General features: G+C 44.2%; 1 protein-coding gene across 1 annotated transcript; it reads right to left on the bottom strand.

Moving 5' to 3' along the window:
* Positions 1–2,858: 2,858 nt before the first annotated feature.
* Positions 2,859–11,360, bottom strand: LOC124544948 (endocuticle structural glycoprotein ABD-4-like). Its single transcript, XM_047123695.1, has 3 exons — positions 11,204–11,360; positions 6,822–6,940; positions 2,859–3,452 (listed from the first exon to the last, which is right to left on the bottom strand). The coding sequence occupies exons 1-3, from the start codon at positions 11,213–11,215 to the stop codon at positions 3,170–3,172; spliced, it is 414 nt and encodes a 137-aa protein (XP_046979651.1). The 5' UTR covers positions 11,216–11,360; the 3' UTR covers positions 2,859–3,169.
* Between the last annotated feature and the right edge of the window lie 1,220 nt (positions 11,361–12,580).

Raw genomic sequence — 12,580 nt, 5'->3', positions numbered from 1 at the left:
TCGTAGCAAAAAGTATCATATTACACAATTTCATGGCCTTAAGAAACCTTCAATGACTCACGGATCAGAACACCGTCAGAAAATTAATGCAACGTGAGTTAAAGCAGGCAAAATATGCTATGGTTCTACGTCTGTGTGTGTACGGGGGGGTGGCTCTGAAGTACCTAAATTATGATTCGTGAGTCATTGAATGTTTCATTGCTAGTCTTAGGGCCATAAAACTGTGTAATGTGAAATTTTTTGCTACGACTTTGGAAAAAAGAATAAGTAGTTTCTTAAACTCGACTCCAATCGAGTGGCTCTACCACCTTGCAGTAATTGCATCACCTCCTGTTCGAAGAGAAATAGCGTCAAAAATGGAAAGAACGATGGGAAGCAAGTGGAAACGCGTCCCATGCATGGGCAACAATCGTACCAACGTCGACTAAGGTGAAGGAAAAGTTTCCTCGGGACATCGGAGAAACTAACAACGACTGACGAAGAAACCAGACTGTTACTATGGAGGGCTCAGACATCCCACCCTGGTTCTTGGGAAAGATTTTCAAAATATTTACCCCCTAGCCATGATGAGAATTGACCAGTCTGGAAGTCCTTGGATAGGCTCAGATCAGGAGTGGGCAGATCACTAGCTAAACTGGCAAAATGGGGATACACTGAAGAAAACAAAACCCAATGTGACTGCAGGGAAGAACAGACTGTTTAACATACGCTCCAGTGTCGACTGTGCCCAGCCACCTGCACAGAAGATGACCTTTCCTGACAACGGAATATGTAGTGGAAGTGCCCAAATTTTGGTCAAAGACTACATAAAATGTGTTGATCTGACAATAATTGTATAAACTCTCTTTTTGTACGTTTCTGACACGAGAATAATAATTACGACGATTGTTACTGACTAAACGTGTGGATCCATTGCAGTGCTATGATCAGTAAGATGAATAGTTGAAACACAGTAGTAGTGGTTGTTGTTGTGGTCTTCAGTCCTGAGACTGGTTTGATGCAGCTCTGCATGCTACTCTATACTGTGCAAGCTGCATCATCACCAAGTACGTACTGCAGCCGACATCCTTCTGAATCTGCTTAGTGTATTCAACTCTTGTTCTCCCTCTACGATTTTTACCCTCCACGCTGCCCTCCAATACTAAATTGATGATCTCTTGAGGACTCAGAACATGTCCTACCAACCGATCCCTTCTTCTAGTCAAGTTGTGCCACAAACTCCTCTTCTCCCGAATTCTATTCAATACCTCCTCATTAGTTATGTGATCTACCCATCTAATCTTCAGCATTCTTCTGTAGCACCACATTTCGACAGATCTTATTCTCTTCTTGTGCGAACTATTTGTCGGTCATGTTTCACTTCCATACAAGGCTACACTCCATACAAATACACTCATAAACGACTGCCTGACACTTAAATCTATACTCGATGTTAACAAATTTCTCTTCTTCACAAACGCTTCCCTTCCCATTGCCAGTCTACATTCTATATCCTCTCTCCTTCGACCATCATCAGTTATTTTGCTCCCGAAATAGCAAAACTCCTTTACCTCATTCCCTAATGTAATTCCCTCTGCATCACCAAACTCGACTACATTCCATTATCCTCGTTTTGCTTATGTTGATGTTCATCTTATAGCCTCCTTTCATGACACTGTCCATTCCCTTCAACTGCTGTTCCAAGTCCTTTACTGTCTCCGACATCGGCGAACCTTAACGTTTTTATTTCTTCTCGATGGATTTTAATACCTACTCAGAATTTTTCTTTTGTTTCCTTTATTGCTTGCTCAATATACAGATTGAATAACATCGGGGAGAGGCTACAACCCGGTCTCACTCCCTTCCCAACCACTGCTTCCCTTTCATGTCCCTCGATTCTTATACCTGCCATCTGGTTTCTTTAAAAATTGTAAATAGCCTTTCTCTCCCTGTACTTTATCCCTGGCACCTTCAGAATTTGAATGAGAGTATTGCAGTCAACATTGTCAAAAGCTTTCTCTAAGTCTACAAATGCTAGAAACGTAGGTTTGTCTTTTCTTAATCTAGCTTCTAAGATAAGTCGTATGGTCAGTATTTCACCGAAATCCAAACTGATCTTCCTCGAGGTCGGCTTCTACCTGTTTTTCCATTCGCCTGTAAAGAATTTGCGTTCGTATTTTGGAGCCGTGACTTATTAAACTGATGGTTCGGTAAGTTTCACATCTGTCAATATCTGCTTTCTTTGGGATTGGAATTATTGTAGTCTTCTTGAACTCTGAGGGTATTTCGTCTGTGTCATACATTTTTCTCAGCAGATGGTATGGACAGGGCTGTCTCTCCCAAGGCTATCAGCAGATCTAATGGAATATTGTCTACTCCCGAGGCCGTGTTTCGACTTAGGTATTTCAGTGCTCTGTCAAACTCTTCACGCAGTATCATATCTCCCATTTCATCTTCATCTACATCCTCTTCCATTTCCATAATATTGCCCTCAAGTACCTCGCCCTTGTATAGACCCTCTATATACTCCTTCCACGTTTCTGATTTCCCTTCTTTGCTTAGAACAGGGTTTCCATCTGAAAACACACAGTAGTTATAGGCCTCATATACTGACTGCGCTTAATTTCGATGGAAGGATTGGTAATTGTCAGTCCCATTTCATCTTCATCTACATCCTCTTCCATTTTCATAATAGTGCCCTCAAGTACCTCGCCCTTGTATACACCCTCTATATACTCCTTCCACCTTTCTGCTTTCCCTTCTGTGCTTAGAACTGGGTTTCCATATGAACACACACAGTAGTTATAGGCCTCATATACTGACTGCGCTGATTTTCGATGGAAGTATTGGTAATTGTGAGTAAAGAAGTAAACTAGATGTTTTGATGTATATACATGTGCTTTTATTATACAGTTGCGATATACAAAAATTACAATAAAAGCTTGCTGAAGAGTTTGGAAGGGGACTGTGGGGAGACGAGGGACTGCGGCGGGGAAAACGTTACAGAGACGGGGGGGACTGGCCGCACGGCGGCCAGCGGACAGTGTTCAGAGCGATGGGTCGTCGTCGAAGTAGTGGGGTGACGGAGATGCTGCCCTGTCGGGCAGTGCTCAGGGGAACCGTGCGACGGGCGCCATCCTGGCCGACGTGACCAGGAGCGCCGGTGCCGCCAGAGGATCAGCGACGTCTTTTACTGCTTCTTGGCGGCGATCACCTCTGGCGGGGGCGGGTGCTCGGCGATGTACTGGAGGGCGCGCGCGATCGCCTCGGGCACCGGCGGCGGCACGGGGATGTGGGCGCCCTCAGGCCGGAAGCCGTTCTCGTCGGCCGTGTAGGTGAGCTGCACGGGCGTGCCGTCGGGCGCCGTGTACGACACGCTGCCGCGCACCGCGATCGTGTCGGGCTCCTTGGGGTCCTGCGACTTCACCAGCGTGCCGTCCTCCTCGGCGCGGGTGCCATCGCCGGACTCGAACCTGCGGAAAAGGATTTCGCTGTCTTCATTTGTTCCACTGTCTGCGCCAAGGAGGAGGGCGAGCCGGTTGAGTTCCGCCATAGAAATACTCCGCAAGCCACCGCACAGTGCGTGGCGTGGGGGTACCCTGTGCGAAGGCGGAGCCGTAATCGCAAATTTTTGAGCTGGAGCATCCAGTTCCGATACTCGACTGACGAATAAGGCTACTGTCCCAAATTGTTCTGTCAGACTGCCCAATGTCCACCCACAAAACGCCATACAACTGTTCCGATTACCTCGTCCTTAGCAATACAGGGTCTTACGGAAGACAGCAAGAGCTGACAAGTGCGAGTATTATCGCACAGTCTACATCTACATCTACATCTACATCCATACTCCGCAAGCCACCTGACGGTGTGTGGCGGAGGGTACCTTGAGTACCTCTATCGCTTCTCCCTTCTATTCCAGTCTCGTATTGTTCGTGGAAAGAAAGATTGTCGGTATGCCTCTGTGTGGGCTCTAATCCCTCTGATTTTATCCTCATGGTCTCTTCGCGAGATATACGTAGGAGGAATCAATATACTGCTTGACTCCTCGCTGAAGGTATGTTCTCGACATGGGGTTTTATTAGAACCAAAAAAAAAAAACAAAGTTCACAAACTGTCCGACAGATGGTGCTGGACAGCAAAACGTCAGTGACTGCGCATGACAATCGTGTATAAAAGGAGTGGAGCTGTAATGAGAGAGAGAATCAGATGCGCCAGCAGTCGCACCATGTCATCTTAACACCTCATGTGTCGAAGTTGCGGACAAGAATAAAATACAACACAATGGAAAATAAAATTAAGGATGTGCTAGACGATGATCAGTTTCGCCTTAGAGATGGTAAAGGCACGAGAGAAGCAACTCTGTCGTGGTTCATAATGGAAGCAAGAATAAAGAAAAATCAAGATACGTTCATAGGATTTGTCGACGTGGAAAAAGCAATCAATAATGTAAAATGGTGTAAGATGTTCGAAATTAGGAGAAAAATAGGAATAAGCTATAGCCAGTGACGGGCAATATACAGTATATACGAGAGCCAAGAGGTAATCATAAGAGTGGACGACCAAGAACGAGATGCTCGGATTGAAAAGGGCGTAAGACAGGGATGTAGTCTTCCGCCACTACTGTTCGATCTGTACGGTGAACAAGCAGTGATGGAATTAAAACAAAGGTTCCGGAGTCGAATTAAAACTAAAGATGAAATGATATCAACGATACGATTCGCTGATGATATTGCTGAGTGAAAGTGAAGAAGAATTACATGATCTGCTGAATGGAATTAACAGTCTAATGAACAGAGAATGTGGACTGAGAATAAATCGAAGTCCGCAGCTCGTGGTCGTGCGGTATCGTTCTCGCTTCCTGCGCCCGGGTTCCCGGGTTCGATTCCCGGCGGGGTCAAGGATTTTCTCTGCCTCGTGATGACTGGGTGTTGTGTGATGTGCTTAGGTTAGTTACCTTTAAGTAGTTCGAAGTTCTAGGGGACTGATGACCATAGATGTTAAGTCCCATAGTGCTCAGAGCCATTTCAACAAATCGAAGAAAGACAGAAAACAGAATAGCGATAAACCGAACTGATGGTCACGAAGTAGATGAAGTTAAGGAATTCTGCTACCTAGGCAATAAAGTAAACAATGACAGACGGACCAAAGACGACATCAGACTAGCAGTGACAAAAAGAGGTATTCCTGACCAAGAGAAGTCTATGAGTACGAAGCATAGGCCTTAATTTGAAGAAGAAATTTCTAAGAATGTACGTCTGGAGTACAGCATTGCATGGTAGTGAAACATGCACTGTGGGAAATCCAGAACAGAAGAGAATCGAAGCATTTGCGATGTGGTGCTACGGACAAATGTTGAAAATCAGATGGACTGATAAGGTAAGGAATGAGCAGGTTCTACGCAGAATCGGAGATGGAAGAAATATGTGGGAAACACTGATAGTAAGAAGGGACAGGATAATACATTTGTGGAGACATGAGGAAATTACTTCCACGGTACTAGAGGGAGCTGTAGAGGGCAAAAGAAGAAGACAGAGATTGGAATATATCCAGCAGATGATTGGGGTCGTAGGTTGTAACTGCTACTCTGAGGTGAAGAGGTTAGCACAGGAGAGGAATTCGTGGCGGGTCGCATCAAACCAGTTGTGTTACAGTCGTTTGGAAACATGTTTGCTAGGTAGGTATGCAACAGGGTAGTCATGGTAGGGATGGGGTTGCTTACACCGGATCGGCTGATGTCCTTTGACGTCCAGCTTACCTCTATGAACTCGTTCAAGCTTCATTCTTGTGTCCCTGAGTGTTAGAGCAACACAATTCAGTACATACTTGCAGAATACAGCGACGTGATCCTTCTATACGTCAAATCTCACGGTAATGGAAGAGCTGCTCGTCACCTTTATCAGGGTCGTTATCCACAACATCCCACACCATCGCAGTCCCTTTTGCCACAATTATGCAGCACCTTCGAGGAAGAGGTACCTTCACCATCACCAGGCTGTGCTGCTCCAAGGAGACGTCTCTCACACCAATTGATGATGCTGTGCTGTATCACGTTTCCTTTTTGTTTCATTAGTTACTAATGATTGGAATTGTAAAACCAGTGATACACTGGGTCACGCCTACCAAATTACTAGTAAAAGTATTCGAATTACCAACATCTTTCCCAATCGTTGCATCACGTAAACGGTATGTTTTCGGACAGGAGTTCCAGTTCAGAACATTATCCACTTAGTCCCGTCTAAAAGTCCTAGAAGTTTGTAACAGGAATTTCCGAACACCCTGTATAATCTTTCTTGATTACCTTATATACTCAGATGTTTCGACAAATTAGGCTGCTAGTACCTGATATTGCTGATCGGCCAGTGAACAATTTTTCTTTGATCTTTCCTATTTATCACGTTGATAGTCTGTTTTTGATGATCAGCACATCACTGAATGTTGTACCTCTCAAATTTAGCGTTGTTATGATTTCGTATCCAGATGTATTTAAACTTTATACTGTCGGCAACCGGCCTTCAATGGAGTAAATCACTTTTATTTCATCGGGTACCTAGTCTTCCGATAGGACTAAAAAAATTAGGCTTCGTTTGTCTCCCCCGTTCTGAAGTTGAGCAGCATGCCATCCTTTTCTCCACAATACAGCACGAGATACTGTTTTGACAGAGCCAATTTTGTTAATCCTCAGGCCCAGCTACGGCATACTACAACTGTAGTTGAATGAAAGTATTCGTCGAGCGTTGATATCGTCGTTCTGATTAGTTTGGTTGACAACACAGACAGAAGCTAATATCATTACACTCATTTCCTGATCATCCGTTCTACAGCAAAATCGACAATATACTCACGAGTAGTGGAAGTTTCCTTCGGGGCTGATGACGTTTTCTTGCTTGACGATGGGAACGACGTCCTTGGCAATCTCCGCAACAGCTCCCATCGCCACGGCCACGAGGGCAGACAGCGCCAACTGCAAGAAAAGTTTTGTAGTATGACTTATATGAAATGGATGTATGAAATGACAGGGACGTAATAAATAAGTACTCCAAAGTAGGCACTAAACTCACGACTTACTGGTTTCCCTAAGGTTTTGTTGGCTGTTAGCTGAAACTACAGCGACCAGAGCTCTACTATTTGGTTAGATTCCTATGTGCCTTCAATTTGGGGTCAGGAAACAATATCTCTTCTCATCGGACTACGAACATTAAGGGAGCGTACACTGTGGATTAAAAATATGCGACATTTCCTGTCAGTCACGTATTAGGCGTACTTGCTTATGCAATAATCCGAGTGAATTTGGTTCTTTCGTTTTAATAGCTGCACAAAACTTCCCCACTTGGGTCAAGTCCCAGATTAACGGGCGTTGCATTCTGTCGTTATTACAGTCATACTTATGGCGTATACCTCGCAGGAGGCACATTTATAATATTTCTCTCTGATTCAAATTTTGCGTTTATTCTGATCATTCTAACGGGAACAGTTTCATACGACCAGTAGGACAAAAATACAGAAGTAAGGACTTGTGGATCCATATCAGTTGGCTGCTGGAAATAACACAATTTCTATATGTGGGAAAAACGGTTGGAAGTTATAATTGCCTCATATGATAGTTTTTAATATTGTGTCATCAATCATTCAGGACTTTTAGTTAGGCATTTGGAGTCATTTTTGTAGTCATTCAGGTCGTTTATCGAGGTGAATACCTAGTCTGCAGGTAACGAGTGTAAAATTACCTCAGGGGGTAACGAGCACTGAAACCGTGACATTTAAGAAAAAATATTCTGTAGCTATCCGTTGGTCTTCTCACAAATTTATTTTGCTACGAGTATCTCAATTAAGCCACCTGCGGCCTGCAACCTATTGCCACACGAGACGGGCCGCAAGGTGTCCCTTATTTAGGATAGCGTCATCGACCTTGACCACGCGCCTAGCTTCACGAGCTTTATCCTTCTCTCTCTTGGGTGCAGCAACCTCGGAAGGCCACTTACAACTGATTCACAGCCTCTGTGCGAAAACTCATCATTCGACAAAACTGAAGGACACCTATAAGTGTTTCCTAATATCATTCTCGGATGTGAGAACTGAAAATCAGCTTTCGCTATAATATTCCTGTGGAATGAATTTTCCACATAACATTTCGCTAAACGAAGTAGCAGGGACGACTTGAACCGAAGTAGCCCTACCATGTGTTTCAGTTTAGCCCTGCAATTAAAAGTTAAATCTGAAATTGAGTAATCATCTGAAATAATAGTCCTATCGTCATACCTTTCCAGAAAAAAACCTCTTTCAACAGCAATATTCTTCACCAGTAAATGTATTCATGTTTAATAAAAATGATTTTATTATTTGAGTCCATTATGTCTTTCATTGGAAAGAGTACTTAATTTTTAAGACCGAATGCAATATGAAATACGCTGTGATGTCTCAACAGACCAAATGTTTCATTCTAAATCATTTGCAGTAAATTGCAGCACAGAATCACTGCTAGTTCTAAACAGCTACCACCTATCAGGAACGTAAATGGTCCATTAGTAACGCTTTCTAGATGACACAGCGACGTTAGGGTCTGCTGTTTCACACAACATCTCCCTAATGACCAACTCTCCTCGACTGATGCCTATGTAACTTCTGAGTAGCTCCCGAAAGGTAACTGAATATCCTTACAACTAATGTCAAGCCCATTAATCCATACGGTGCACACGAAACGAGGATCATGCGAACACTGTGACTTGCTAGAATATTTGTCAGTCCAGCGAGCATCAGACACCTATTACGGGCGCCAAGGAACTCCCACTGTCTGCATTACGCAGAGTGAGAAGTGGGGCGCTGGTGGGGGAGACAGAAGACCTTGAGTGGTTGCTTCTTGTCGTGACATCATGAGTGATCATCCTACAGCAGAAGACCACTGGCACTCAATTTAATTTTTCTGCCTCTGTGACCTTGATACCGAGTCGAACTTGACAGAAGAATTTTCTTTTAAGCTTGCTTCCACGGTAGGTGAAATTTATGATTAAAATTTGACTTCTGTAGTTTCTAATGGGTAAGGAAAAATTATTCCAGCCGCAGGCCTTACTTCAAATAACATTCCGGGTTACGTAGAGAGAATTACTGATGTTCACATTTTGGGCTAAAGGAATGTGATACATTTGCGTGTTCCTCCGAAAATAAATCTAATGTGTCCATATCAAATAAATATGTAGATAATAGAAGAGGAAGATCTTAAATGTATGTTAATCTATGTTCTGTCTAGGCTGAAACGTGCATAGAAATTTATTGGATCTAGTATAGCTACACGGGATGCTTCCTGTGGCAGCGTATATATATAGGTGGGGATTTCCGTAAGTTCGTTGACAATAGAAGTAATCAAGTGGTGGTATTAAGGACACACTACGAAGTTTTATGAGGGACCTGAGTCTTAATTGTCTCCTATGATAGTAGAATAATGTTCCAAAAGAACAAGTGAGTTATACGGAGCCGGCCGGTGTGGCCGTGCGGTTCTAAGCGCTTCAGTTTGGAACCGCGTGACCACTACGGTCGCAGGTACAAATCCCATAGTGCTCAGAGCCATTTGAACCTTTTTTTTTAGTTATACGACATTGTAGTAGTGTTATTCCGCATTACGATGGAATGTTTCTTTGGACGTATATGCATGTGACGTAGACCGGAGCAGCGATGTTTCTAAACACTTACTACATATGACGTATGACGAATTACGATGGAATGTTTCTTTGGACTTATATGCATGTGACGTAGATGTATGCTTGACGGCATTTGGAAATTTGTTGCGGCCTTGAGTCGTCATCGGGCACCGTAATGGTAAGGCGACTGCTCGCGATAAACGGGAAATCTGCAATGGAGTTCCGGTCCACCACAAATTTTCACTGTCGTCATTCCATTATACAGTTGATGGTTGGCCATATTAGCAATCACGAATACATTTAATGTACAAATAAGTTGTGTTACATGGAGGGGACTATAAATGATATATAGGTCCGGCGGTTCATTTATAACGAGAATTTCCGTGGAGATTTCTAGAAATATTCCCCTGAAACAGATAATGCTACGTAACTGAGGTATCTTTCGAAGTCAAGGTAGAAATGTAGATCTAGAGCTGTGACACACAGCAATAATTTTGTGATAGGTGCACTACCATGGGTCCAGGGATAGCCATACCTTTGGACAATAAATTGTAGAAATGTTTCCTGAAAGTAAAGAAAGCTTTCGGACCTATTGTTCTGCAAGCTCATTTGTTTAAAGGGCCTGTTATCGGTTATAGTTAAAACGATCATCTATCAATCTACATTATCGGTCCGGACACGACACTAACACATGCACATAGTAATTCTTACTGTAACAGCACTCACAATTAACGTGGGTAACATATATAAGAATGGAGGTCACCTCGGCAAACATCTCTGATGATCGAGAAAGAGATTTTCACTCTGCAGCGGAGTGTGCGCTGATATGAAACTTAATGGCAGATTAAAACTGTGTGCAACAACCGAGACTCGAACTCGGGGCCTATGCCTTTCGCGGGCAAGAGCTCTACCATCTGAGCTACCGAAGCACGACTCACGGCCGGTCCTCATAGCTTTACTTCTGCCAGTAAATCGTCTCCTACCTTCCAAACTTTCCAGAAGCTCTCCTGCGAACCTTGGCAGAACTAGCACTACTGAAAGAAAGGATGCTGCTGTGACATGGCTTAGCCACAGCCTGGGGGATGTTTCCAGAATGAGATTTTCACTCTGCAGCGGAGTGTGCGCTCTTATGAAACTTCTGTGATGATATCTTGATCCTGTCAGACGAATGGCAGAATTCTTTAAAAATAACGATTAAACAAATAATCTCGTACTTTCTGAAGTTGACGAGTTGCAAGGTTGTAGGAAATTACTTAGAGAAGATGCTCCAACGAAGCTTACGGTCGACAAGAAGTGAGATGTAAGAATTGGCGCTGTCTGGGTGCGACCATATTAGGTGAAACATTTGACAGCTATTCGAACAAAAACGATTTCGTGAAAATTGATCCAGTTCTCTACAGTAGCTATGGTTGTAATAAACGCCTCGTTTATCTATAAATGAGATGAATAAGAATTTCTATCTCAGTGTTAAAGGTAATATAGTGCTGAAGCGGGAACAATATTTCATACGCTCAAAATGAACGAGATATTTTTAAACTCTGTATCAGATCATAAACTTGAGGTTGCCGGTTACTGTAATTACAGGTTTCACTTACCAGTTTGTACATGGTTATGCTGGTAGTTGTTGCTTCCAGGTTCGTACCGTGAGCCGGACTGGTGGAGTGTAGCGATGTGTAACGTATTTATACCCACCCGGGCCACCGAATCGTCCACCTCTACTGCAATAAAAAAAAGGCAAACAACGAAGCAGTCCAGCAAACACAGGTGGGTCCTCGTCGGACGCGTACGACTTCGCTCTCCACTCCCCTCCTCTCCCCTCTACGGCCTTTGCCACGCGGTCCAAAGATGACGGCTTTGGCGCCTACGCCGTCCGCCAATGTAGACATTCGTTTTTCGGCTTCGGATCAGACTGTCCCCTTTTTTTTCCTTTTGGCGGGTCGTTACGAGCGCTGGAGGGGATGCGCTGGGGGGGTCCCTGGAGCGTCGCGAGACACTTGCTGCAGACTGGGCAGGACCAGCGCTGGAGCCGCCTCGGAATGACGGCATAGCCAAGCGAAACATCCAGTCTGAGTTATGGCGGCCCCCCGGGTCACCCTTACTTCCAGGCGACGGGCCGCATCACGGTCAGCGCAGTGTTAGAGGTCGACTAAATTATAGGTCCCGTCACTCCCACGAGTTTTGTGGTTTTCTTTCTATCGAATACAACGGCTCATTTCGGTGCCAGCGCAAGTATTACACCGAGCCGTAGCTAATTTTAGGAGCTCGGCGGTAAGAGTTTGTTATATTCTGCACGTGATCGTACCACCCGCCAAGGTCTGCTGGAAACAACTACGGCTCGACATGTGCGGGTTGTTGCTAGCGTCTCGAAATATTAGTGAGGTAGTCTGAGGAGCGGGATTCAGTGGTACGTCTGACCGCCCTAACGTACAGTTGGTTGTCCATGTCACTCGACGAACTCCGTGACAGTCCCTCTGAAAAGGATACAGCAGCTGCCTTGCCTCAGCCGAAGATCCCGTGTCTAAAGACAACGCATCTGACGAGAACATTGCTTCTTTTCATTTCTCTTCATCGTGCACAACTGGAAGTATCATCGTTATTTTATATGCAGCGATTAAGCATCTGCACTTCCCGGCTTCTCAAAGCTCGCGCCCTTCGTTTGTTGGTCGACTTCTCTCTCTCTCCTTCCTTGCCGGACTGTAGTTTAGAATTTTCTAGAATAGTATCTCACCTCCGTTCTATACACGTGACATTTACAACTACTTCTGTAATCGTTTATTTACTGTTAATAATATGTACTTTCTATTCATTTCTGACGTGCGTGGTATATAGTTGCCACGTGTGTGCTTGGAAACCAGAAACGCATGGGTTCGGATCCCGGTTGGACCAAGGACTTCTTACCGGTCAGACCAAGTTTTTCAGTCCATCTTTTACCCAGTCTTCCACTTTCAACGACGTAAGCATTCACCAGAAAT

The sequence above is a fragment of the Schistocerca americana genome, chromosome 8 (genome assembly GCF_021461395.2).
Source record: "Schistocerca americana isolate TAMUIC-IGC-003095 chromosome 8, iqSchAmer2.1, whole genome shotgun sequence".
Lineage (NCBI taxonomy): Eukaryota > Metazoa > Arthropoda > Insecta > Orthoptera > Acrididae > Schistocerca > Schistocerca americana.
Note: the sequence above shows the minus strand (reverse complement) of the source record. Positions and strands in the feature narration are given on the sequence as shown.

Bases quoted from the DNA above. Each gene is read 5' to 3' on its own strand.
- LOC124544948 (XM_047123695.1), bottom strand. The intron at 3,453-6,821 runs GTGAGTATATTG...CCTTTTCCGCAG, and splicing joins GAAGGAAACTTCCACTACTC to GTTCGAGTCCGGCGATGGCA.